Source organism: Astatotilapia calliptera, chromosome 9 (assembly GCF_900246225.1).
Source record: "Astatotilapia calliptera chromosome 9, fAstCal1.2, whole genome shotgun sequence".
Classification (NCBI taxonomy): Eukaryota; Metazoa; Chordata; class Actinopteri; order Cichliformes; family Cichlidae; genus Astatotilapia; species Astatotilapia calliptera.
Window position 1 is genome coordinate 14340025 of NC_039310.1, and position 27819 is coordinate 14367843.

General features: G+C 39.1%; 1 protein-coding gene across 3 annotated transcripts; it reads left to right on the forward strand.

Moving 5' to 3' along the window:
- Positions 1 to 200: 200 nt before the first annotated feature.
- pip4k2aa (phosphatidylinositol-5-phosphate 4-kinase, type II, alpha a) lies at positions 201 to 27556 on the forward strand. 3 transcript variants are annotated; one of them, XM_026179394.1, is made up of 11 exons: positions 201 to 1305; positions 13337 to 13434; positions 13580 to 13676; positions 14884 to 15036; positions 15448 to 15594; positions 15722 to 15760; positions 20655 to 20771; positions 23537 to 23650; positions 23941 to 24181; positions 24423 to 24526; positions 24626 to 27556. In XM_026179394.1, the coding sequence occupies exons 1-11, from the start codon at positions 1165 to 1167 to the stop codon at positions 24704 to 24706; spliced, it is 1332 nt and encodes a 443-aa protein (XP_026035179.1). In that variant the 5' UTR covers positions 201 to 1164; the 3' UTR covers positions 24707 to 27556. The 3 variants fall into 3 exon arrangements, with proteins under 3 accessions (XP_026035179.1, XP_026035180.1, XP_026035181.1); XM_026179395.1 differs by having other exon boundaries at positions 20655 to 20762; XM_026179396.1 differs by lacking the exon at positions 20655 to 20771 and having other exon boundaries at positions 202 to 1305.
- The last annotated feature ends 263 nt before the right edge of the window (positions 27557 to 27819 follow it).

Sequence of the window (27819 nt, forward strand, 5' to 3'; positions counted from 1 at the left end):
CCATTACTATTATAGAGGCTGCAAAAAACGGGGGTGGGTGAAGAAAACTGTCATGTAGGGCAGCCTCACTGAAAAAGTGTATAGTTTTCATTCAGTTATAACATTTTTGTTGCTGACAAGAAGGGTAAATCCAAATGCCAAATATAGACTAATATAGAAAGGCTCTTGCGCTATTAAAATACAACAGAAAGGTATCATGGGCCCGGTAGTGGAGGGCAGGAGTAGTAGCGAATCAGAACAGGAGACACTGCAAAGCTCAGCCCGTCACCTCCCATCCGCCGAGCTGTCAGTTGCAGCGCACATGAACATCAACGCTGCGGGAGTGGACCAAACGTTGATATTCTTGTAACGTCGAAATATTTGCTCCTCAATGTTTTCATTTAAACCGGGCAAAGACACCACAGGATACACGCCCTGTCATCTCTGTGGACTAAGTACAAACGCGTAGGAAGAGGGCTGAGCCGCTCGCTAGTCGCCGAGCAGCTGGCTAATGGCAGTAGTTAGCTTGCAGGCTCGATAGCTGGTGAACGGAGTCCGCTTCTGCTTCTTGCCGTCATTTGGTTAGAGAAGGTCGGGGAGGCTCATATTAGCTGGTAATTCTAAGCGTCTAGCTACCCTTCAGCATCTCTAATGTGCTATTTTTTTATATTTAAAAAAACAAGCGCGTGTTCTGTGGGTCATTTGCCACGGGGGCTTAACAATTGTTCATCCTCCGTACGTTTACTGTTTTTACGAAATTTAGCTTTGATGTTTGCTAGCTAACAAGCTATTCTCGGCTATGCTAACGCTACCTCGGTGAGACTTTACATCGCAGGAGGTGCAGAGAGCTCCAGTCGAGAGTTAAGGAAGGAAGAGTAGTGACTTATGATGTGGGCTGGCGGAGAAGCGTATGACGGTTAAGTGAAGAAGAGCAAGCAGTATTAGGCTAAACGCTTCGTATTTCCTCACGTTAGTTTCTTTCGAGCTAGGGCCACAGCGACAGCCGAGCTCTGTGGGACTTTAGATGAGGAAAAGAATCGGGGCACCTTGGTTTGCTGGGATGGCTAAATGAATAGTACTGACACTGCTGAACCGTGAGCTGGTGGCCGCTGTGCCAGCTTCAAGGGAAGACACGCTGTCGGGATTATCGCACAGTCTGCAATAAACCAGCCAGTTTTCTTAAAGATGGCTTCGGCGAGCAGCATTGCCGCATCCATTGCGAGCAAAACCAAGACCAAGAAAAAACACTTCGTTGCCCAAAAAGTGAAGCTCTTCCGTGCCAGCGACCCTCTGCTGAGCGTGGTTATGTGGGGAGTCAACCACTCGGTGAGTCAGACCGTCCACTGTCACTGTGATGATCTACGGTTATGTCTCCCTCGATCTTTTGATGTTCCACATTAAGGCTCACTTGCTGTCAGATATCAGCTTTTGTGTTACTGCAGCTGAATAAAAATACGAGGTGACAGCTGTCCAGCGGTTCACTGAACTGTCACCGTAAATACATGACTGGCTTCAATTAGCGCAATCCATTAGTAATGTTTGCTTTAGTGAGCTTTTTGTAGTTGCAATAGTAATGTCGTGGATCTTATTAGGCCGTGGTTTTGATGCATGCATGCGCGCGTGTGTTCGTGTGCGGTGAACTCGCTTTGGCTTCCTGTTGTGCACATGTAGGATAAGCTCCTAGGGCTCTGTGTCATGAGAGAGCAGATCTTCCCATGCAAGACAGCTTATCTCTGCTGTCTTTCTCTTCCTTTGCTGAATAATTGCTGCACTTGGCCACTTCTCAGATGTTGGAAAAAGCACACAACTTGGCAGACAGAGGACATGCAAATATTTCTGGCACCAAATCACAAGTATTATACCTGTAAGCAGTGTTTTGTAAAAAGATTTAGGCTACACATAGATGACAGCTCCTTTTTTGTTACAGTTGTAGTATATAGCTTATCCTTGATTTTTGCCCAGTTTTTAAAATCGTAATTATAGCAGAGTTATAACTGTAGGGCAATCTTTTGGCACCAGACTGAATGAGGAGAACTGATTTCCAAGGTATAGCCAAATGAGCTGAGCAGCAGCATTCATATATTTATTAAGCATACACGTTTATTTTTATGTTAGTTATAGATTTTTTTTTAACAATGATGGCAGTAACCTTTATTCTTTGATTGTAACTGATGCTCTAATTTCTCACGCTTTATTTTTCTCTGCCTGTTATATATATATATATATATATATATATATATATATATATATATATATATATACACAAACAAACAACAATAAGAATGTGCATGGTAGCAAATTAACTAAGAATGAATGGAGTGTCTTCTAATGACATCTCTTTTCCTTTTGACAAATGGAAAAAAAAAGTTTACCTTTTTTTAATGTAATAAATCACCTATTTGTTCTTAAATTATTTAGTTTAAAATGATGCACTTTGTTTTATTAATAGCCAGACATTTATTTTCACTAATGACTTTTTCAGCAGTGATCATAGTCTATTTTGTTTTTGTCCATATCTATATGTCAGTTTGAGGCAGGTTGAGGAGTATTTGGTGGATATTTGACATACTTGCAGCACTGTGGGCAGATTGAGGGTAAAGTCTTTATGGGAATGTGTTACTTTTTTTTTTTTTTTTTTTACTCTGCAGCATTTGATTTTTTGGAGTAGGGTTCATTGTGGCAGTTTAGTGTGGATTACAGAACCTCAGAATAGTCTGACATGCATGATGCCAAGGCAGCTAAAGATCTAAAGCTTTTATTCTTTATCTAAGCTGTAGTCTGTAGATGGATCACAGTCACCTGGCTAGTGTTAAGCCTGAAGGCTCAAAGTAAGAAACACGAGAGTTTTACCTCTGTGAAGCTATGCACTACAAATTAGTCAGTCTCTTGTTCATTGAAGTGCCTACGAAAGATAAATGTATATAAATATACGACATTTGTCCTCACTTTACTGGTTTTGCTCATCAGATGTGATGTAAGCAGTTGTATCAGCTAGATGGCCACCAAGCTCTTAAAACCCTTCAATAAAAATTTATGGTTATATCATGGATTATTAATTTTTATTTATTTATTTATTTTGTCACATCAGTAAATTTAAGAGAAAATCATTTGTTGGTTTTTGTGTTTGTCCATGCATGTCAAAGCTAGGATTATATCATAATCATTTATCGGATTCAGGTGTCTACTTTTGTGCTGTGTCAACTGTCTGCTGAAACATTATGGGTCAGTGCCTTGTAACCATAAAAACCTAGAGTTTGAAGAATCATTGAATACATGTTCAAACTGTACTCAGATTGCTCAACAGTGCACTGGAGTCGTCAGCACATTCCCTTGTTATGCCTTAGGCTACTTCTCCTGCAGTTTTTCTCAGCAGGTACTCAGCTTGTCATACTATCAGCTATGTAAAAATTACATTCCATGTCAGGTTACTAGATTGAGCCACTGAGTGTTTAGGCCATCAAGTATTGATATAAGTAGGGCCACCCCTTACCAAATTTGCCTTGTTGACAAGTAGTTAGCTACTCATGCACATTTATGATAGCCATCTATCCATTCATCTAAACATCCATCCATTTTAAACTGTTTATCCATGCATCATTCATTTTTTTTATTAAATTAATTATAATTGTATGTATAGGGAGCATCTAAAACTGCTGTTAACTCTTGAATTATTTGAGATATTACATATCTTTGGTAACACTATGCATAATTACAGAGATACAGACCTCTAGTATAAGCTTTAAAAATCTAAATTTTACAACACCACACAGGAAGCCGCCAGTTAATGATACCATTAAAGCAACAGTCAGCAAGGACTCTGTTCCAATAGTAGAATGAGTGTTTAATTGGCTATTATTGGGCTTTTTGTGCATTTAACATGATAAGCCATGTTTGACGTTGATAAATGGTAGGTGAATGTTTGCCTGTGGGTTTTGCCGCTCTATTGGGGCTGTCGTTTACTCTTGAAATAAACCCACTGTTTGGATTTCCTGCCTGACGCGTATAAAATTAATAAATGGAGGAACCAGCTGTGTAAACAGTAATATCTATCTATAAGTGACTTTTGCCACTTCAGTGAGACTTTGAGTTTTGTTGTTTTGTTTTGTTTTTCCTGGCAACCAACCAGTGAACTAACACTCTTCTCATAAACTAATGTTGGGTTGGTTATTACGGGTCAGCCCGAGCTAAAGGTCACTCACTGCAGCAAGGAGATTGCAAAAGTAACATGAACTAAAAAGGGAGTGAATAAAGGGTGAGGCTTGGGAATGCCACCAGACTGCAAAGACAGTAGGACATTGAAACACATTCATTCATACACATGCTCTGCAGTTGTAACCACCCTCTTTAACCACTGTGGGTTGTCATCTGAATAATCCAAATTGTCTTGGCTTAAAAACCAGATTTATTTGAATTACTGGTCCGTTCATTTCTCCAGTGCAGATTAGATGCCAGTAGTTCCAACCTTTATATTAGTCCAGTGAAGTGAGAATGGCATGCAGAATGAGACAAATAGAGTGCCAGCAATCATAGGAATAAATGAGATGTTTAAATGATCCCGTAAACTATGTGTATGTCATCAGAATTGTTGTTGTGTAATAGCTAACCAAAGATATGTACTTTGAAGTATTTAAAAGCTTCCTTAAAATAACCTGCTTAAGCAAGTAGCCCATTTTATTTTAATCCTAGTACTTTGAAATGTTGTCAGCATATATAGCATCTGTTTTTGGCTGCACTAAGATTATAAATTGGGATTGGGGTGCCTCAAGCCATAAAAATTGCAGTGTGGATTTTCGAAAAGAGTATTATTTGGTCCTTTTTCTTGCCTTCTGCCATTGTCAGGAAGATTTTTCTCACTATAAAACTTAATAAAAGAAACTTACATGACAGCGGATTTAGACCATACCTCTAAGTGTCTAGCTTGGGGGAATGAAACAGGGCCTGTAATGCTTGTTTCCAATTCTAATTTTTAAATCTTTTGCTCTACTAGAGTAGCTATGAGTGATTCACATTAAAAAAATAAAATAAAAAATCATTTGTTTAATCTTGTTGGTGCAGCCCATGTTCATCTACTCCCCAAGCAAGGCTCTCCCATAGAGGCCCCCATGCCTTTAAAACAGATTTATTCTGATTGGGTGCCCCTTGCACACAGCAGGTTTGCACAGCAGGTGTGTGGGACTGCTGTGCTCACAAGCAGACCTTTGTGCCTGCAAGACCATATTACACTTTATGTGACCTCAATAAAATGCAAAAAATGTTTATTTTAACCGCTGACCACATTTAAAATAAGCATCTGAAACGGTAAACTTATATATGACAAAAAATAAGGAAAAGCGTAGAATTAGCACTTGGAGCTTGCAGGATATGGCAAGTTAACTAACAGTCTGCATTCTTGCTGAAAGTAGTGGCTTTCAGAGGGAAGGAAAAGTGTGGTTCTTGGCTCTGTCTTATAGTAACGCTGTTATTATGCTTTAGCCTGAATGTAAATGAACCTAGAATAAGACAAACTAGCAACCCATTTTAGCTTCTTAAAATTGCAACACCATAAAGCGTTTTCTCTGTATTAATGTTTTCACACTACAAAGAACACTTTACAGATTGCATCTCTAACCTGTGAATATTTACTGCTTCTTAGTAGTGTTACCATGGTGAGCCAGGGACTTCATAGAACCCAGTCTGTTGCAGAACCTGTTGGCATGAATTTAGGTCCTAACTCACCTGATGTGCCAGATGGTTTGCAACTCTGAACCATCTGGGAAATTGTCCTTGGAGTCTTTTAAAAGGGCAGGCACTAAAAAAAAAATACTTGGCTGTAGATTAGATGGCCAATCAGATCAATACACTACAATAGAGAGTGCTGAAGAGGAAAACCAAGCCTGGGGAAATTTGAAACCTTTGAAGCTAACTATTCTGTAAGGAAAATTTGTGCATAAAAGACGCTCATAGACATTCAGTTCCCCCCCCCCAAAAAATTCTAGGCAGATGGCTGTGTGACCCATCTGTCTGTTGTCACACCTTAAACACTCCTGTAGCTGTGACCTTGATAGGCTTCCTGACGGGTCGCTGTTGCCATCGTGATCTGTAGAATCTTTCCAGCTACCCAATGGTGAAGTCAAAAATACTTGTTTCCTAGAAAGATGCATAAAAGTCCTGGCTACTGCAAGCTAATTTTAAAAATGTTTTCAGGTGCCAAACACCTTGCATCTCCAGTTTGATTCTGCAGTGAATCTGGCTCAGACTCCCCTGGGAGTCTGTAACAAGGGATAAAGTTTTGGTTTGTCTGTCAGGTCTATTTGTAAGTCCTTGTGTTGTATGAGGGCAGTGTTGGAAGAGAAGTGTGTCAGAATGTGTTCTGCTGTTGTTGTGTGAGTAGATTTGTCATTGGCTGGAATGCTGCATTGTGACTGTTTAGGCATCCTTTACATTAATGTAGCTTTGACTCCAGCATTTTCTGACATGCTGTTGCATATAATCTGCTCCAGTGCTTTTAAAACTAAAATAAATTTGATAGGTTGTGTGTTGATTTTTATTTTACCAGTCAGGCCTATGTAGCAGGATCTAAATTTATCTTTGTAGGTAATCGTTTCAAGTTTAAATTAAAATAGTTTTGTTCCTTTTTAAAAAATCTGGCTCCCCCTGATCTAAATTTTAATTCATACTAGCGCTACTATTCATTCTTTTTCTTTCTGTTTCTTCACGAAACCCCTCCCCTTCCTGCAGATTTTTAACTAGTTTTGTGAGGGTCTCTTTATTTGCCATCCTGTCTATGTGGCTCAGTTTCATGCCCTGTCCCCCTCTCTCCTGCCTCATTGTCTCTGTGTCTGACTCAGAGTAGCTGTGCCTGCTTCTGTGTATTACATAAGAGTTTGATTCTATAAATATCTGTAGGAGTGACCCACAGCTAATACGTGTGATGATTATGGAGAAAAGCTGAAACCTCACATCCTGTCACCCTGAGGCAGTGACAGACAGAAGAACTTGTTGAAGCATGTGGTTTACTTGCACTGAGCATATAAATTTTTTTTTTCCATTTCGTTATCGCATGCTTGTGTGCATGTGTGTCGCCTTCAATACTGTGTACTTGCTTGTGACCATGGTAACTGTAGAAACAAACTATAATTTAATAGGTGCATTTCCGTTTTGTATTTTGTTTTTTAAAAAGAGGTGGAGAGAGAAACACAATCTTAGCAGCCTCTTGGAGATCCTAATATTGAATAATAATGGTTTAAAACATAGGTGTCAAACTCTGGCCCGCGGGCCAAATTTGGTCCGCAGCCTAATTACATTTGGCCCGCGAAGCCATACCAAATTACTATTAGAGCTGGCCTACTGGTATTATACAGCTAATATATATATTGTTTAGTATTAAGCTTTGCTTGTTCCATATTCAGTTTTTCAGCAAAACGTGTTTGAGTCCATAAGAAAAGATTCATTCTTATATCTCGAGGAATAAATATATTTCAATAAATATTAACGTTAGCCCGCAACTTTGTTCCAGTTTTGAATTTTGGCCCACTGTGTATTTGAGTTTGACACCCCTGGTTTAAAACATACACAGGATGTGATGAAATCAATGGCAAAATTACATTACAAATTTACGTTACATCCTGCTCTTGTCTTTGTAGTAGGGGTGAAATGATTCTGCAGATCCATGGTTAGTTTGTATCTTCTTTGTTTTTATAGTTTTCATTCTTAATTATTTCCATTTTGTTTGAACCACAATAATCTATAAATATAACATCAACCACATCTCCACATAGTTCAATTGCGGTGGTGATATTGGTAGTGAATCTTCAGTGTTTTACTTTGCATTTCTAAGCATTGGCCCTTTATGGCTGATGGGGTGTTGTCATCACCCTGGCAGGCAGGCGGGTGGGTGACATGGACACCCAAGTTTGTGAATGTGATAACTTGAGAACAAAGCAACATAGGAGTTTCAAATTGATAACATACGTGTATCTACTAAAAATCTTTGACGAGTTCGTAGCTCAGTGACCTCAGCCTCAAGGTCAGGGGTCAGAGGCCAAGATTTCTTAAAATTTTGTGAATGCGATAAGTTGAGAACAAGGCAACATTGGATTTTGAAATCCATACCATAGGTGGATCTATTAGGAAGCTAAGGGGTACCCCTGGCTACTGCCAGTATTTTTTCTTTTCCCCAGTACATATTGAGTTACCTCGTAGTAAGGTGACTTTTTGTATTTCCTGTAAACCATAGAAAGAAGGCTAACCTGGATTATGATGCAGTATTATGTACTATGTCGTAGACCACCACTGCTTGGGACTATGGTGAAAGTTGGTGTACCAACAGTTGTTATTGTTCAGGCTCAGATCTTTTTCGGCATCATTGCATTTAGAAGAACATGTTATCTTACATTGGGATCATACTTACGTTGACATGTTTTCAAAACCACACCCATTGTGCAAAAATTTAAATCAACAGATAAATAACCGTGGTTCTAAAGAAGTTAAAAATGCAAGATACGGAGTAACATATTAGCTTTGTGAACACTGTAGGTAAGTCTTTATTGCAAAATACCATTTTTATGATATACAGTCATGTCAAAAAACTGTTTTCACATGACTCTGTGCAGTCCTATTAAATGCAGTACCCTCCATGATTTAATAGCTTGTAGAATCACCTTTTAGCAGCAATAACTTGAAGCAATCATTTTTTTGGTATCTTTTTTTTGTATTTTTGTAAATCAGTCTCTCACATTATTGTGGAGGAATTTTGGCTGACTCTTCATTACAATTTTGCTTCAGTTCAGTTAGGTTTGCATGCATTCATTCATGCACAGCTCTCTTTATGGACTGCTGCAGCATTGTAATTGAGTTGAGTTCTGGACTTTGGGCCTTTCCAGCACCTTGAGTGTTTTGTTTTTTTTGTGTTTTTTTTTTTTTTTTTTTTTTAGCAACTGTTGTAGATTTTCTGCTGCGGAATCACTCTCTTGTTGCATGACCCAATTTAAAGATTTAATTTACAGAGGAATTCATGGTCAAATTACCTTGCAAGGTGTCCAGGTCCTGTGGCCACACAGTGAACCCAAATCATCACCCCTTCGACCACAGTTGGTATGAGGTGTTTGTGCTGATATGGTATTTGTTTTTCACCAAAATAGCTCTATTTGCACTATATGCAGCCAGACACCTCCAATGGAGCGTCACTTGCTTGTGGAGTGTCACAAGCAAGTGTCACCAATCTCTGTAGATTTGGTGACACTTGCTTGTGATCAATCAAGTGAATTTGATAAGCTGTACCTAAAGGTGTGCATAGTTTTTCACTGGATTGCACAATGTCCTGTGGAAACTATTTTTTTCATACTGCCATAAGCTAAAGTACTCCAAATTGCCTTTGTGGCAGTTCCTGTTGCAGTGTATCGCCTGCACCACATTTTGCTGTGATAATTAACACATAGATGGGTAGATTGGTGTTGGTTTCACAAGGATAAACCAACACCAGCAAAACGTTTGCAACTGGTAAAGATAGCAAAAACAGGCTTTTAGTAATAGCTGCCAAAGTTGATTAAAACCACTTATGACTATGTCCATGGGAGGACATAGCTGTCACTGTGTTTGTCGCTGTAGGCTGTGCTTCATTTATTCTGAGTCTGGTTGTGACACATTTGTTTAATAGGTGTAAACACATGCAGCAGCTCTGGTTATGCTGTCTAAATGTTGCGCTGAAGCTGCTGTACTTCCGCACTCCTGTGATGTATTGATAGCAAATCTGTCATAGTAGTACTGCTGATTCAAATAGTTGTACAGCAGGTTATATTCATAGCACCATACATTAAACCACAGGCACAGCAAAAGGCTGAACAGTACTCGTAGCCAGCAATTTCCTGACAGTTCAAAGTGGTTTTATGTTGTTCAAAATTAAATCAGTACTAAAATCAGTACTAAGCAATAAAAATGCATCACACTATACTTGCAGTATCTACTTGCACTGATGTGTACCGTATGGTCCAAAACAAGAGGGGAATCTAATCTATAGTTAATAATATTCTCTCATTTAAAGAAAAGAGAAGACAGAAAGGTGTAAGTACAATAGAAGTTGCTTTATAAGTAGCAGTCCAGTCCATTTACAATGTTAACACAAGACTGTGAATTACTTTCATTTACTTGTCTCCTTAGAGATGTTTAAGGTTATTTTATGTGTGCCCACCAATAGCCTATTTAACAGTTACAGCTAACGTTTAAAAAAATAAAAATAAAAATCTTAAAAGACATTGACAAAAATTCCCCTGAAGCTAAGATCCTGCAGGTCGCAAGGCTAACAGTTAACTGGCAGAAACCCTAAATAACCTTTCTAGCCATCACTAGAACAATGGACAATTTTCCCCAACTACAGCGTAGTGAAACATGTTTTTCTTAAAAGCGAGACCAGACCTATTATATGCAACTATCAAATAATGGTATGTGAAAATGTTTCCTGTTTCTCTTTCTAAAAATGTTATGTTTGACCTTTACTAACAAAGGTTCAAGAGGAACACATCAGAATAATTACATTACCAAGTTAACTTTTTCCACTGATAACGCATTCTGCTTATAGTTTGCAAATCAGTAATGGTGTTATCAGAAAAGATAAGTATGATCATGATTGGTCGCATCTTTCCTGTTCATTGTCAAATATGTCCCTGAGGGCTACCCATCTTGATTGCGGGTCTGATTAGTTTTGCTTCTTTTATATAAAAGTCTGGGAGCAGTTTTCTTTTCAGCTCTGTTTCATTCACTCTTTCAACTATTAGTGAGTCATCTGTCATTGTGCAGAAAGATGAGGCTATGCCGAGCTGCTGACAAAGCATGCTATCTTCACCAACTTCCTGTCCAATGGAGCAACAGCGCACACTTACTTCACTCTGGGCCGGAAAACCAGTCTTCATCACCATGGAGACAAAAAGGAAGTGGTGGTGTGAAATTGTCTGCAAGTTTGATAGATGGAGGAAAATAAGCACATGAACTGGATGGTCATATGAGAGCCTGAAACATGAAATAGCTCTACTTAACATTATATGGTGTGGGCTAGGCGCAACTATAGTCAACTATAGTGAAGTTTATATACAACATTTCCACAAAGGCACCTGCGCAGATGTTTAGCATCAAGGTAGAAGCCTATAAAAAAAATCTTCATTTGTAAAACATAGGGCAACATTGTCATCCTGGGTAGGCACTTTCTCATGTTTCCTTTTGCTGTTTTTATGGTTGTGAAATTTAAAGGTAGCAACAAGGACATTTGCTGAAACAGTAAATCTACACAAATGGTCATATGAGGGTAGTTTGGGGAAAAATGAACCTCGAGGGACCCATCGTCTCTTTTATCTAACAGATATTTTCATCTCAATTGTCATTGCTGAACACTAGTGTCCTCACAGACACGTGTGTGTGTGTGTGTGTGTGTGTGTGTGTGTGTGTGTGTGTGTGTGTCTGTGTCTGTGTCTGCGTGGTGTGATGAGGCATTGTCTCTGCTCTTGTGTGAAATGCAGCTTTGTTGATTAGGTGACATCTCCCTTGTGTACCCAGGATGCATCTGTTGTATTACGTCACTGTGACGATAGTGCCTGTCACAACAGGGTGCTGAACCATACTTGGATATGACATCTGTGAACTTGGGTCCAGGTTCAAGTGGCAGAACAGGCTCAGATTATATACTTGACCAAAATAAATTAATATCATGAGCCTGTGGGGAATTAGCCCTACATCTTGGCTGTGCTGGGAATTTGTTAGTCATTAGTTACAGATTTTTCTTAAATTATTAATGCTGAATGTCTACATTTTAATATAGCAGTTTCGTCATATATAATAATTTGAGAGTGGACAAGATCATAGACGTATTCTTCCACGCTCAGCCTGTTAATACATGTCTTCACCTGACTGTGACTGGTATAATGAACTTTCTGTTGCATACTGTCTCCAACATTTCTGCAACTTTACAAGGCTGCAGATGATCTGCAATGGTAAAAACATTGGATACCTCGTTTAAGTGAGATGCTGAAGTCGTGATATGACACCTCATTTTGAATCTCAGCACAATCCTAGCTGTAAGCAATGTAGAAAATTTAAATCACATTTGAGACATGGCTGCAGAGGAACATGCACATGTCTTGTTATTAATCAGTCAAAATGAAATATTTTAGGCTACTCCCTGCACCGTCATCACGAGTGTGCTTGGTGGAATGATTGGAGGGTTATTAATAGATTCAAGCAACCTGCTAGGAAGCCTGCCGGCAGCCAACAACAAATGCACAAACACACACACAAATACACACATCGTATGTGTATCAAGCTGTGCCTGATTCATAACAAATGTCAGGTCTGTGCAGTGCAGCAATGTGAAGCATGGCCAGCTCCAAGGGAAGCTCCTGCAAATGTACCATAGGTGATCACAGCTCTCCTGTTCACTGTATAAGGTTCATTGAAGCATCACTCTTGAAATTCAAGGTAAATGTCACTGGGGGTTTTGAAAGGATGAGTGCTCAATTTTTAGCTAGTAATGAGGACACCCCAGTTTCTTTTAAAATTGCATTTCAGAGACTAGAGAAATGGCATTGCACACTGAAAAGAAAATGTCATTATGCTCTGAACTGTAAACATGTTCTATCAAGAAGATTAGAAAATAGCAGGGCTTCACAGACTGCAGGATCTTGAAGAAGCATATTAAGATTAACTTTTCTGCAACACATTCTCTTACTCCTACAAATCCACATGTTATCTAGACTCTATTTATGTCTTGTATTAGACATTATATTGACATTACAGGCTGCGTGCCACTCTTTTTAAAGTCCCCATTTTGTCATTGTCTGTACATTTAAAAACAATGACAAACATTTGCATTTTCTGGAGCATTTCCTTTTGATTCTCTTCACTGCCTGTCCTTCAGATTTGTAGATGACATGATCCTAGAAATGTAATCTATTAAAATGTTTACATCTCCAGTTGTTCAGTGCTGAAGATTATCATTAATTGATGGCCCTGGACACATTGGTTAATGCTCTTTTAAATAATAAAGCACAATAACTTGTATATCTGCTTTAGTGTGGGTTACAAATTCATCCATCAATGTTTTGTTTTCAGGACCCCAAATTTCAGATATCTCAGTTATGTAGGATTGATAACTGTAATATTAGAACAGCCAAACCGAGCACAATCCATGTTCTACCTTAACTTTATTTCCACATTGTGTAGAAAGATAAAATGAAAGAATCCTTTAAGTGTTAATTTCCTCGGTCACTACATCATATTTTGTCTAGGATTTCTGGGACCTCTTATACACCACATGCTTCACAGACATGCTTTAAGCTGCTTCGTTTTCCTAGATGCATGACTGATTGACCCTGTTTTTGTGTTTTTCTTTGCACAGATAAACGAGTTAAGCCATGTCCAGATTCCCATCATGCTCATGCCAGATGACTTCAAGGCCTATTCTAAGATTAAAGTGGACAACCACCTGTTCAACAAGTAAGTTCTTTTTTTAAATTCCAAAGTAATTGTGTGTCACCAAAATAAATGTGTTTTTTAAATTAAGCATAAAGGAGTAACAAAACACACTAAATAGCATTCATGAATTCTTCGTTATGTTTTTCTGATTTTTGTGTACACACAGGGAGAACATGCCTAGCCATTTCAAGTTCAAAGAGTACTGCCCTCTGGTGTTTCGAAACCTCAGGGAGAGGTTTGGCATCGATGATCAGGACTTTTTGGTAAAAAAAGACTTCTACCATTTGTAGTATATGATTGGTTTAAATTTGAATATTGGGTTGTCACTTACTAAAGATAACCATGTTTTTTTTAGTAGATGTTTCACAGTCTAATAACTTTAACAATCTAAGCACACTTAAACACGTAACTACTCCAAAACAAATGCAGTCATCTTTTCCCTCTTTTGTTTGAGCCCACTCTGTCTTCAGTTTTTGCTCTTTCCCAGTAAATCCCTGTTTCCCGGTGCAGTATGTGAGTTGGCTGTATTTGGATGTCATTGTCTCCCAGCTCAGTGCAGCTGCCCCTCTTACATGTTTTCATTAGGGCTCAGCTGGCTGCAGTAGGAGTTGAAAGTCACCAGTCCAAAATGCCACATTGTCGCTATTAAACTGGTATTAGACACTTGTTGAAGATAGAAGGTTTAAAGGTTTGTTTGTTATTTTTCATGGTGCTTAATGTTAGACGTATTAGTTTATGCTTTGGGAAGGTCATTAGAGTGCAACAGTAACCATTATGTTAAATAAATTATGAGAAAAATTGGTAACCACTGCAAAAAAATTGATAAATTTAAGCATTTCTTTAGCATGTTGAGCTTGTTACTCAAATGATTTCAATATTGCACTAAGACTTGGTCATTTCTTACTTTTCATACTTTTTAGCAGTCTCAAAAAGCAAATCTTCTGTAAGCTTCTAAACATAAGAAGAAATGATATTGTTGTTTCTGCCACATAACTCCAAAGTTTGTTGTCATTCTGCAACATAAGCAACATAAGCTAACAGTTTAAGAGAGGGGGTGAGGAATTCTTAGAGAATGAGGGATTGAGCCATAGGGTATTGGATCATCTTACTTGTGAGCTCCAAAGTCTGGGCAGCGGCTGTTTACGTCTGTGTGTAGCTTTGGCAGCGCAGCAGCCATAGGGGTCAAACCCTCATATGTTTAGACTAGAGTGTGGGAGGTGGTGAAACAATAAGAATGCAGATGTACTTGCTGTATTTCTGAGCTCCCTCACAACTGTGCACTACCTCAGAAATGTAATTTCCCTATCAGCTATTCAATAATGAGAGGTCAATATGAGTTCTGACTCTTTTTTCAAAACAGGTTTTATAGGGAAGTTAGGATTGTCAAAGAGCAAAGATGACAAGCTGCTGTCATTTCATTGTGCCCATCCTTATCCTTGTTTCATCTTTGTTTGTGCTCTGTGTTTGCAGAACTCTCTGACACGCAGTGCTCCCTTAAACAGTGAGGCCCAGGGACGCAGTGGGGCCCGCTTCCATACCTCTTACGACAAACGGTACGTCATCAAGACCATCAGCAGCGAGGATGTGGCCGAGATGCACAACATTCTAAAGAAATACCATCAGGTGAAGAGGGCTTTTTTAACTATAATGTATGACTTACTGTTTATTCTTCCATAGGAAGAAATAGATTATGCTAGCCTATGGCTGATGAAAATAACATCAAAAGGAAAAGGGACAAGCTGTTGTCTTTAATAATGCAACTTCTTATTGATCTTGCAGTTTAAGTAGTGATAAAAAAAAAAAAAAAAACTTTATGGGTTCCATAGTCATGCCATGTCCACTGATAGCTGTTGTAATAGGAGCCCCTTACTCCCTTTAGTCTGTTTATCATCTCTCAGGAAAAAGCTAAGTTGTGCTTTGCTTTAAAAATCTCTTTCTTTATTCCATAAACTCTCCCTGTTAGTACAGGCATTAAGTATCCATTGTGACTGAAAAAAGGGTCATATATTTGTCTTCTTCACACTCTTTCTGTAGTTTATTGTTGAGTGCCATGGCAACACGCTGCTTCCTCAGTTTCTGGGGATGTACCGGCTCACAGTGGATGGGGATGAGACTTACATGATTGTTACTCGCAATGTCTTCTCTCACCGCCTTTCTGTCTACAAGAAATATGATCTCAAGGTAAGAGGGAAGGAAAGAAGAACACACAAAAAAGAAATGAAATGAAGGAGGAGAGGTGATCAGATACAGCATGAATGTGAAAAGAAATTGAATCCGTGTGTCTTTGTTTTTTGTTTGTTTTTCTAAGGGGTCCACTGTGGCAAGAGAGGCGAGCGACAAGGAGAAGGTATAGTCACCTGCTGAGAGCTAAGGTCCACTGTTATACATAATCACGAATACTAAATATCTGGATAGGACTCTTAGCCATACCTGTCTGCTTTGAGCAGTAAATGATATCAATTACAATTTTAGCTAGAATTCTTAATAAAAGTAAAAGCTTTAGATATCAAAGCAAACTAAACAAGTCCACCAGACTTCCACTTAAATTTGCAAAGTGTTGCTTAATGAAGTTCTGAGAGGATTTGTGAGTTGGTGTCGTCTTAAACAGCTGTGCTGTGTACCCTGCCGATGTCTTGGTTCTGGTACTACTGAACAGTCTGGCAGTCTGAGGAATAGTTTAAATATAGTATATTAAACGTGAATATTTTGTTTAAATAACATGTCATAAGAAAGCCATGTGGACGATTAGAGAATGAGAAAGAAAACAACCTGTTTCCAGTGTTTTCAAACAGTTCCAGGCTCACTGTCATCACCCAAATGGTTTAACTAACAGGACTCTGGTGTCTGCTTTTGTTTCCCTTTGGGTGGGGATGACAGTAGCAAATATCCATCTCCTTCAGGTAGCACCTACTTTGTCACTCCATTCCCTTTCTAGCCACTGCATGGTATTTTTGTTCCTTTTAATTTGCTTCATTCCCTCTAACCTGGCTTCTGCTGATCCATTAGTTCCCCTGCTTGCTGTCTGTGTGTGAAAGACTGATGGTTGTGTGCATCTGCGCGTTTGACTCTGTCTGGCTGTTTGTTGTTGTAGTGTTTTTATTCGAACAGATGTTGTCTCATGATTGAGTATGTTGTTTTTTATGTATTTGTGTGTGTGTGTGTGTGTGTGTGTGTGTGTGTGTGTGTGTGTGTGTGTGTGTGTGTGTGTGTGTGTGTGTGTGTGTGTGTGTGTGTGTGTGTGTGTGTGTGTGTGTGTGTGTGTGTGTAAACAGTGTATATGAGCAGGACATTTTGTGCGATGGAAGTTTTGCTGTTTGATGTGAGAAACAGCCTATTTTTGAGCTTTTGGCTGCTTGAACAGAGTCACCTGTTGAAAATGAGTTGTCACAGAATTTGCAGAAATCTGACTGATTTTGTCTCTTGTGTTAAATGTGTATTTGCTAACAACAGTTCAAATGGTTACCTTGCCTGATAAGAAGAGTTTTATTTAGCTGTTTTTTGTTTTGTTTTTTTTCCTTAAGGTTGAAGGTTTGATCTAGAACAATGATACTTACAGACATCGTCTTTGATTACTTTGCAGTGCAGTGTATCAGCTTAGCAAGATGGAAAACTCACTGCTCTTTTCATTATCTGCATACACATTTATTTCTGCAAAGTTTAGTCTTTGCCTGTAAAAGGTATTTACATAGGCTGCCCCAGTTTTGAACCACAGCAGCTTGAAGCGAGTTATATGGGGGGGGGGGCTTAATTGTGGAACACCATGCAGTGAGACATGGAAGACTTCAGGGAATCCCTGAACTAAATATAGGCCCCTGTACATGGGGGAACAAGCAAAATATTATTATGGTTAAAACAGATGAGTGGAAAAACAAAGCAGCTGAGGATTTAACACACACGTGAGCCTACTATGTGACCTCTTTTCGTCTGCAGCGCAGCTGTGTGAAGCACCATTTGCTGTCTAGCAATAGAGATTAAGAAGCAACAGGATACATTTTGGCAAGCTCGCATGTATTAAGTCAGATGTTATATTTTCTGAGACAAACTGTCACTCTTAACTTAAACTACAACAATTTCAAAGAAGTTGGGCCACTGTTTAAAATGTAAAATAAAAATGAATGCAAATCTCATGAACTCATATTTTATTCATAATAGAACATAGAAAACATAAACGTTTAAACTGAGAAAATGTATTTGTAATTTAATGGCAGCAGCACATCTCAGAAAAGTTTGGGCAGGTTTGGACTTGGGGCAGGAATGTTGTCCCATTCTTGTCTGATATAGGATTCCAGCTGTTCAACAGTCCTGAGTCATCTTTGTCATGTTTTTTGTTTCATTGACCAGATGTCTGCATTACAGGCAGGCCAGTTCAGCACCTGGACTCTTCTATTATGAAGCCATGCTGTTGTAATAGCTGCAGTATGCGTTTTAGCATTTTCTTGCTGAAATGTACAAATATGCCCAAAAAAGATGTGAATGGAAGCACGTGCTGCTCTAAAGCCTAAGTATGCCTTTCAGCATTTATGGTGCCTTTCCAGATGTGCAAGCTGCCAATTCCACAGGCATTAATGCACCCCCATACCATCAGATGCAGGCATTTAAACGGATGCTGACAACAAGCTGGATGGTTCTTCTATTTAATCTAGAGGACGAAGCGTTTTCCAAAAGCAATTTCAAACTTTGATTTGCCTGACCACAGAACAGTCTTCTACTGTCTTCTCTGGGCACTTTGGCCCAGAGAAGACAGTAGTGCTCCTGGATCATGTTCACGTATGGCTTCTTTGCAGGGTAAAGAGCTTTAACCCGTATTTGTGGATGGGACAGCGAACTGTGTTCGCAGACTGTGATTTCTGGAAATGTTCCTGAGCCCATGCAGTGATTTCCATGACAGAATCATGGATGTTTTTAATACTGTGTCATCTGATGGCCTGAAGATAACGGGCATCCAGTATTGATCTTTGTTCCTTCCACACAGAGATTTCTCAGAATCAGTCTCTGAAACTTTTGATGGTAGTCTTTGAAATTTAAAGTTGAAGAACATTATTCTGAAATTGTTTCATACAATTTGTAGATTGAGTTTCTTGCGGATTGTGAACTTCTACCCATCTTTACTTCTGAAAAACTCTGTCGCTCTAAGATGCTCTTTTTACACCCAGTCATGTTACCGACCCAATGTAGTAAAATTTTCCTCTAGCGGTTTCTTTTTTTAGTATCACTTACTTTTCCAGCCTTTCATTGTGCAGTTGCAAAGTTGAGACGTGCTGTTGTCATCAAATTTAAAATGAGCTAATGTTTTTCATGAAGTAATAAAAGTTCTCATTTTTGACAGTTTTTGATATGCTTTCCATAGTTTGTTGTCAATAACGTGGCTTCATGGGATTTGCAAATCATTGCTGCTTGTTGGTTTTCTTTGTTTTTTATTTTTTAGATTTTATTCTTTGGACTTCTTTGGAACTGGGGTAATACTACACGTTGTTGCCTGTAGGTTGTATTGATTTCTTTGCTTAGTTTAACTTTTAGCTAATAAGCAATACATAACGAAGTAACAATACGTGAAGCTTCTTTACTCTAATACTTATCTTATAGTTAAACTGCAGAGTGCAAAATACAGCATCTGATCACACATACATTTACACCAGACTTGGAACAGATCTCACAGAGTTAACTAAGGTTCAGCCTTTAGAGATCAAGATCTGGCCACACACACACGACCCCACACACAGGAATACAGACATGCTTAAGTTACGTTTGCTCTCACACACTCAGTGGGTCAGTAAGATGTCTAAGAAGTAAAATGGTGTCAAATAAGAATAAAAAAGGGAAACAGTCCATTTTGCTCAGTCTGTATTCTTAAAAAAAAAAAAAAGTTTTAAAGAAACGCACACAAACAACAAGCACGGCAGAGTCCTCTCCTGACTGCATGGCCCTCTCCCTTTCATGCATGCATCTGCATGGTATATATAATGTTTTTCTGCATCCTTTACAAAGTTACATGATTTCAAACACATTCCGATGTGTATGAACACCGGTCTCATTCTTTTGCACATTGTGGGCATTTTCTGTTCTACTCATGTATGACATGTATATTTTTTTCTTTCATTTTTTTTTTTTTTTTCATGAAATAAATTCTGTGGTTCTTGTAGCTGCTGTCTCAGGGGTTTGGCTGTCAAGCAGCAGCAGCAGCTGGCTTTTCTGACACATTTTATATACAGCATTTACCAGAAAAACAGTCAGGTGGTTGACACCTTCATTTATTTTATTCTCAAACTAAGTAGAGCTCAAATGAGGTTATACTGGTCTTATATGGGCCTATTAAATCATGTTATTTATATTATTTGTGGTTAACCAGGTATTTAGGACACTAGCAGTGACAGCGTTTTATTTTATTTATTTTCTTTGGTGATCTGTGAAATTTAGAGGTTGTGTTTGTTTGTCATAAATAGTCGCTGGTCATTGGTTTGTGAAATAGAACTAATATCACCACTAGGTCTCTGTTCAATGGCTCGAAACTGCATTTATTTTCTTTTTAAATAAAAAAATAATGTCCTCTCTCTCTCCTTCACAGTAGAAACAGCTGGTATCCGGTGGGGCCACATGGCTTTCATGTGGCCATATGAATGAGTCTGAACTCCTTGATATTTTATCTTTCTTCCTTTGTCCGGTAATTTTAATCCTCTAGAAAAAGTTCCACGCCTGATAAGTTGTTTGGTAGGTTCATAGGATGCAAGTAAGTTTACAGTTGTTTCCTCGCTCTGCTAAGTCCCAGATCCTTGCTCCATAGAGTAGCTTTGCCAGGCTGCTTTCTTTCTCTATCAGGTGTTTAAGCCGGGAAATGAACAAACACTAATGTAGGCGGTGCAGAGTAATGCTTCTATGTAATATCGATCTTAAATTTTGATGTTTAAGCTTTAGAGGGAGTCTAAAAAATTTATTTTAGGTCGATGTAACCACAAAATAGTGTCATCTTTTTACATCTTCGTTGGATGACTGTGTTGGAGACTGATATGCACTTCTTGGCACGTCCATTGTAAAGACATCAGATTTACAAACGTCTAGACGGGTCATGCAGATCTTTCGTGCTGATGCCCTTTCCAACCCTCTACCAATCTGAAAACAAAACTATTGTATTCTGTTACATTTTAAACACTTTGCCTTTACTTCCAACTTCCTTCCTCCCTTCCTCTCTCCTTTCTTCTTTCCTCTCCTCCACCCCTACCGCCCCTCCCTCGCTCCCCCTTTTCTAGCAGCCACCCCCATCAGAGGATGCCCCCCCACGGCCCAAATCTGGTAATGTTCAGCAAAGGCTGCAAACACTGCGGATTGCCACGCGCTTTTACTGCGCCATGAAACACGTAAGAGATGTAAGAGAACCAGGGCTCATATACCAGGCATGATCTATTAAATCTATCTTATTTTATTTATTTATTTTTGTTCTTTTTGTATGGCCGAATATTTCCGTTTGTTCTCCAGGCTGATCCACTGTTATTTAAATGCCATATTTTTGGCAAACATTTCATCCATTTACAGTCACATTTTGGTCAACTTGTCAGTAAGATTGAGTTCGCCGAGTGATTCATTGTTGTTCCCAGCATTCACTCACTGGCACCTTTATTTATTTGAAACACTGGAGAGCAAGAAGCAGTAAAGTGGGACGATTTGTTTTTATACTTCACATTTTGATCTTTCTTCTAAGCCACTAAAGTACTGAAGAAAATGAAAATGTCTGTGTGATAAGGAGAACCTTAGACCTGAAATACTGAAGCGAAACATCCTTTTCTGTGCTTGTCTAGTACATAATTTGTTTTGGGGACCATGTTCCATTGTTTTGTAGAAATACTCCAGTATATTGAAGCCCTGCTAGTTTTAGGTGTTCTGCTTTTGGCGGCAATATGGCCATTGGGTCTTTAAAAAGGGTTTTGTAGAGCAACTAGTAATCATACAATCATGGAAACCCACATAAAACCAATGAGTGTGTACATAAATGATGTACACACTCATAAAGACACGTTCTGTCCTCAAACATAACAGTGTTAAATGAAGTAAGTAGCTAATTTTGTGTTTACGTCTGAGTGGTTATAATACAGCTGCTGATTTGCTAGTAACTGATACCAAAGTGCTGGATAACAAAAGTGAAATTAGGAAGTCTTCATAGTGTGCAGATTACATGTCACTGATGTAAAAGGTGCACTGTAACTGTAACGGTGTATAAAGGTATAAAAATCAGGAGACAGCAAAACTGCAAGATCCATTTCAAGCCAGCTGACAGGAGAAAAAAGAAACAACATTCGTTTTCAAGGCAGTGGAAAAGTTCACCTGTCATGCAGTTTTGTAAGGCTCATCAACAACCTTTCCTTTTTTTTTTCTCCCCTCTCTCAAATAAATCTTTCTCGCTCCCTCAGCGAAGCGCACCAGTCAAGTGTCAGACCCAAATTATTTTAGTCAGTGTAGCTGAGAAAATCAATGAGAGTGCAACTGAAAGCATTATTTTTTTGTGACTTGGAGGAGCAAGAAGAAGGAAGGCTTGGGCATGGAAATATTACAGTTGAAATGAGCCCACAGAAAGATGGATGAATTGCCAGATTTGGGATGTCTGATCTGGTGACAGGCATCTAAAATGTTTTTGGGTTATTTTTGCTCTTTGCAGTCAGCCTCATTTATTTTTATGTCGCATCTATATTCAGTCAAGAAAGTTGTACATTTCATTTATTTATTTATTTTTCATTTGGAGGTCTATGTCTGTATATATATGTGCTCAATTGTCCAATGATGTGAGAAATATTCCTGTAAAGGCGTCTTCTGTATGTATTTGTATGTGTGTGTGTGCTGTCTGAGTTTGTTCTAGTGCCACAAGGTGTTGTGTGTTGCTGCTCCTCTCCTGCTGCCATAGAAACATTGTAGTAGCTAAACTGCTGCTGCTGCCCTCTTACCTCATTTCCTGCTCTCCTTTTCCTCAGTGACTCAGAACTAGGCCCCTCCCTACCCACGTATCACCTATTCCACCTACAGGCTGCTGGTGGTTTTGCAGCAGCATGGTTGAGGAGAAAATTGATCCCTGTAGACTGACATTTAAATAGGAAATTACTTCCTTCTGCTTCTAGGCTGAATAATAGCAATTAGTCTCAAAGATAACGTGGCTTTATAGAATTATTAAAATCAAACAAACATCTTTTTACCTGCAAACCAATATTTGGAATCTGAAAAGCATCCTAGTAGAGCAAGAGTACTTCTGCGAAACTAAGAGAGCGGATGCTTTTCGGAGTCTACTCTCGTGCCATAAAAGGACCTTTAGTGGCTTTGAGTTGGATGTTCTTTTTTTCATGACACAAAGTATACAGATCTACCAAATGCATTTAAAATGCTGTACAAATTTCTGTACAATGTGCCAAAAAAATGATGATAATACAGACAGTAAATACATTTAAGTGTAAGTGATACGGGAAGTTGTAAACTTAGAGCATCAGGTGGATCTGTACCCTGCTGTGTGCATGTTGCATGCATTGTATTAAACAGTCAAAACATTTAGCTCGAAAAGAGGAAAGCCTTGGTTTGGACAGACAGCTTGTACCCTGTAGCCAACTCGTGTTATGTTACCAGTAGTACTTGTTGTGTTTGGCTGAAGCAGACAGGCTTATCGAACAAACCACAGGCTCAGCGCCTCATATATGTGAATGGGGTATTTCAACATGCAGGATTGTTAGGCCGATGCAATTACATGCACTCTCAGTATGAGTCATTTCTAAGATTAGAGTTAATCTTTGTAATCGTGCTTTTTGAAATACCCCCTAATGCTTAAAGTTGAGCAAGACTGTGCTATCTTTAAGTCCTGTGTAATGACACATATAATGTCTTGTGAGTATTCTATGGAAAAAAAACAATGAAGAATACAGATGCTGGTGTTACAGCTTTTATTTAATATTGTATTCAGGTATGTTCAAGTATAGAATCTGTGTATGATTGGGTGGAGTGATATTTATTGACACTTCCTCATCTACACTTGATTTAAGCACTAAAATTCTGTCTGCACATTTTTGCCCAGGTCTGCTGTATACAGTACCATGCCTTTTGGGTTTGTGTTGTAGTTTTGGCTGTTTCTATCTGGTCACTAATCTCCAATACTAATGGGCAGGCTAAAGAGCTGCCCACGTACAAGGACAATGACTTCATCAACGATGGGCAGAAGATCTACATTAACGAAGAGAACAAGAAAATGTTCCTGGAGAAGCTTAGGAAAGATGTGGAGGTATGTGTTCGACATGAATTTTTTTTTTTTCCCTGTCAAATTGTGATTCGGCTTTTGCGCTGTCTGTTGGTCCCATCAGTGGCTTTCCATGCATTAAGTGCTGTATGTAGCCAGATGTGAGGTAGCAAGTCATGCTGTAAAAGATCTCACTTGATGTCACCATTCATTCATCACTAGTTCATTTTATATTTTGCTACAAAGTTTTAACTCAACCTCTATTTTTTTCCTCTCATCTATTCCTCCATCACCACACATTATTTTACCATCCTGCCTCCATGCACCGTCCTCAGTTCCTGGCCCAACTGAAGCTCATGGACTACAGTCTGCTGGTAGGGATCCACGATGTTGAGCGAGCTGAGCAAGAGGAAGTGGAAAGCGAGGAGAACGAGGCCGAGGAGGAGGGTGAGAGTGACGGAGGAGGCATTGGGACCCCCCCTGACAGTCCCAGCAACACCCTGGATAGTACCAAGCCACTATCACCTGGAGAGTTCGACCCCACCATCGACGTCTATGCCATTAAAAGCAATGAAAGTGAGTGAGAAATGCAATCCTTGCATTGTGATGGCTGTATGTAATGGGAAAAACAAAACAACAAAGAACTAAGAGCTCCCCCTACTGGTAGCTTTGGTTTTCACTGCATTTATCACATCTGGTATTCAGTCTCTCAAGAAGATTATTTGTGAGAAATTGTACATACATTAAACAGCATCTGCTTTTTCCCCTCTACAGTTGTATGGTTTCTTATTTAGGGTGCATTTGCTTTAAACTCCAGGTGCTCCCAGGAAGGAGGTTTATTTCATGGCTATCATAGACATCCTGCAGCATTATGATGCCAAGAAGAAAGCTGCGCACGCCGCCAAGACTGTCAAACACGGGGTACGTAGCTGCATAGAGACCCATTATTTCAGTGGCTCAGTTGACAAACAACAAGGTTAAACTTGCCCAGTGATGATGGATATGTGTGTGTCTCTGCAGGCCGGAGCAGAAATCTCCACGGTGAACCCAGAGCAGTACTCGAAGAGGTTTTACGATTTCATCACCACTATCCTGTCATAGCCTCCATGAGTGACAGGGGCAAAGAGGCACATGGGAAAGGGGAGGGAAAGTGGGGAGTTGGGGTGGACTAGAGAAAGTGATGTAGAGGGAAAGCATCCAGAGTAAGAATTAATAAGGTGCTGTGATGGCTTTGTGTCACTCTCCCTTATCCATTCTCCTCACCTCTGTTTGTTTCCCTCTTTCTCTGTCTCTCTTTTCTGTGGGGTGCCACCTGCTGCAGCTAAAAAGGAAAAAAACATTGTTCGTTTACATTCATCCTCTCCTCTGTTGAATTCTGTTGTTGTTACTTTGGATGATAAAGGCGTTAAAAGGAAGAGACCCAGTCATTACATTCTTTTTCTGTTTTGTTTTGTTTTTTTGTTTACGGTCGTTTATTTGGGAATATGGCTTTTTTTTTTCTTTATTGCCTCTAACACATCATCCAGCTCCCTGCATTTTTTTTTTTTATTTCAATGTCTGTATTTGGTTTTCCCATATGATGTTGAGGGGGAAGGTTGGTGGAAGGGTCTGATGTGGTTAGTGTGAGAACAAGTGGAGGTCGCTCTCAGAGGCGCGAGCGGGGATATAAAGAGGAAGTTTACGTTGAGCCTCGTCTAATGCAATTGCTTCGTATAAGGAAGTAGGAAGCAGTCTTCCAGCAGGCCAACTGCCAGACCCACACCCGAATGCTGAACATGTACTCGGCCATATAAATTTTCCCATTTAAATTCCTCCTCCAGCACTCGCCCTTTTGACGCCGCCCCCCCCTTTCCCCTCTCATTCCTGTGGTTTTGTTGAATTGAGCTTCTGGGTTAACCTCTGGCCACAGACTACTTAACTTCATGTAAATTAACGCTTGCTTTTAGCTCCAGCACTAGCTGCACTTCTGTGTCTGCACTTTGCTATCTTTCTGATTAAGAACTATTAATGGAGGAACATCGATTGTAAGATAAGAAGAGGAGCTTCTGTTTGCTGTCCACTTTTCAGTATGTTCGATATAGTTAGCAAGTCACGCTTTCTGTTCCATGGCAGCAGAGAATTGCCCAGAAGCCACATGTGGCTGTTGCTTCTCAAGAGCGAATCAACTCCGTGTTATGGTGTCTTTGTACAGGGTGTCAGATTGAAACATGAACAGCCCTCAACTTTCTGTTGCCATCAGCACCTTATGAGTCAAATCATAAAACGTTGCACTTTTATTTGTTGTAAGAGGTTGTCAGTCTGTTACACGCGCAGCAACAACAACAAAAAAACAAACAAAAAGGAACTCGACTTGTTTAGATTTTAATCTTAGAAGCTTGGATTCAAATCCCATCTCCTCCATTTGTCACCTGTGGGCTCTTCTTACAGGGATTGGTTGGGAAACAATTCAATGCAATATTAGGTAAAGTGGGCGAGTTCTGTTAATCCAGCCTTTCTGACCCTATAAGAAGAGCCCACAGGTGCTGCATTGGTGGGATTTTTGATACCAGGCGGTAGTTGTGGTAGTGTGATTGTGTTCAGGGCAAACACAAGACAGTTTACCTCCAGCATCGTACCAGCACACACCCAGTGGCGGCAGATGGAGTGTGTGTGTCAGTGTTCAAAGGTCGTAAAGGGGGAGATGAAAGGGGAGGAGGGAATAGTAGATGTAAAGATACGTGTTGTTAAGTCATTAACACCAACAGCATCGTTCTCTAACCTCAGCTGTGAGTCTGTTATTCATCGTTGTCATTATGTCATTATTGTTGACTTTTTTGTTTGTTTGTTTTTTAAGGTGGATTTCGTGTATTTGAATTTGGTGGATTTATGAATTGACGTGCTAATATTTGTTTCATTTCTGAGTTTGTGTTTTTTTTCTTTGTATATTTTGCACAAGAGGAAAGGAACCAAATGTTACGAATACCCAATTAGCTGAAACGATCTTAACAAGGGAAATGCAATATTTACATGTATGTAAGTGAGAAAAGCTGTTTTTGCGCGTGACGTCGTCTATCACTTCTGGATAACCAACTAAAACAAGTAAACTCGTCCTTCTTGGCTGTTATAACCCATGCAAAAACGCTTCCATCACAACATGTTTGTTTAGATATCATAGATTATATTCACAGTTATTTTTTTATACATTGGATTTTAGTCCTGAAAAATGGTTGCATTTAAAAGGAAAATTTAAAAAAAAAAAAGAGAGAGAGAGAGTCACCCTTCAGATTGAATGATAGTGCTGTGGTAAATGAAGAATGATACTGCTTGAATTTAATACAATTTATAGATGTTAGGGGGGAAAACAGTTAACTCAAATATGCATGTCACGGGACTTCGTTTCCTTTCCCCTTCCTTGTCTGTGTTGTTGGCTGTTCTATTCTCTTTGTGTGTGCTCCCCCTCCCTCCACTTTTACCACATTCGTGAGATGTCCAGCATAAAAAAAGCCCCTGCCATGCTTTAAATAACTGTTGTTTTTTTCATTGTATACACTGTGCAAGATGTGTGCCTTTATTCCAAATTATTTAATTTTATATTTTGTAATTTTTTTTAAACAACAGTAAAATGTTATTTTAATATTAGGGTGTTTACTTTGACGTTTTGTTTTCGACTTTTATTTCCGACCTTTCACAACATCTGCATTTAGATTTGTAACCTTTCAATAATTCAGTTAAATAAAACCAATAATTGTTTTTTAACCTACGTTTAAAAAGGAAAAAAAAGTAAGGAGGAAAAAAAAGCAAGCACCTGTGTAATGTTTGAACACAGTGGGTTGGTTTTGGTTGTGTAAATTTACATTCCCAGGCATCCTTTTCCTTCTCCTCAAACTGGAGATGCTGTTTGTGTCTGTTGTTGGTTCATGCTGGTCCTGCCTTTATAATTTAAAAAATAAAATTAAAATAGGAGGTAATATAGTGTGCGTGTGTGGAAGTGCATTGTGGAGTGTGTTTTTTTGTGACTTTTTTTTGTATATTTACCCACCAGTCACATGTGCATTTCCAGATGTGATTTTTTTTTTTGAAGTGTTTTTCCCAGATTCCACTTCAGTGTATTCATTAGTGAAACCAGCTTCTGTTCTTTCCGTGTAACTCAGATCACCTGCTTGTTGTCAAGGAGGTTATCAGCTGATAGTTCATCCTGTGTCAGTGATTAGTGAATATTCTTTTTGTGTTGTTTC

Bases quoted from the DNA above. Each gene is read 5' to 3' on its own strand.
- pip4k2aa (XM_026179394.1), top strand. From the start codon at position 1,165: ATGGCTTCGGCGAGCAGCATTGCCGCATCCATTGCGAGCAAAACCAAG. The intron at 1,306-13,336 runs GTGAGTCAGACC...TTCTTTGCACAG, and splicing joins TGTGGGGAGTCAACCACTCG to ATAAACGAGTTAAGCCATGT. The intron at 13,435-13,579 runs GTAAGTTCTTTT...GTGTACACACAG, and splicing joins GACAACCACCTGTTCAACAA to GGAGAACATGCCTAGCCATT.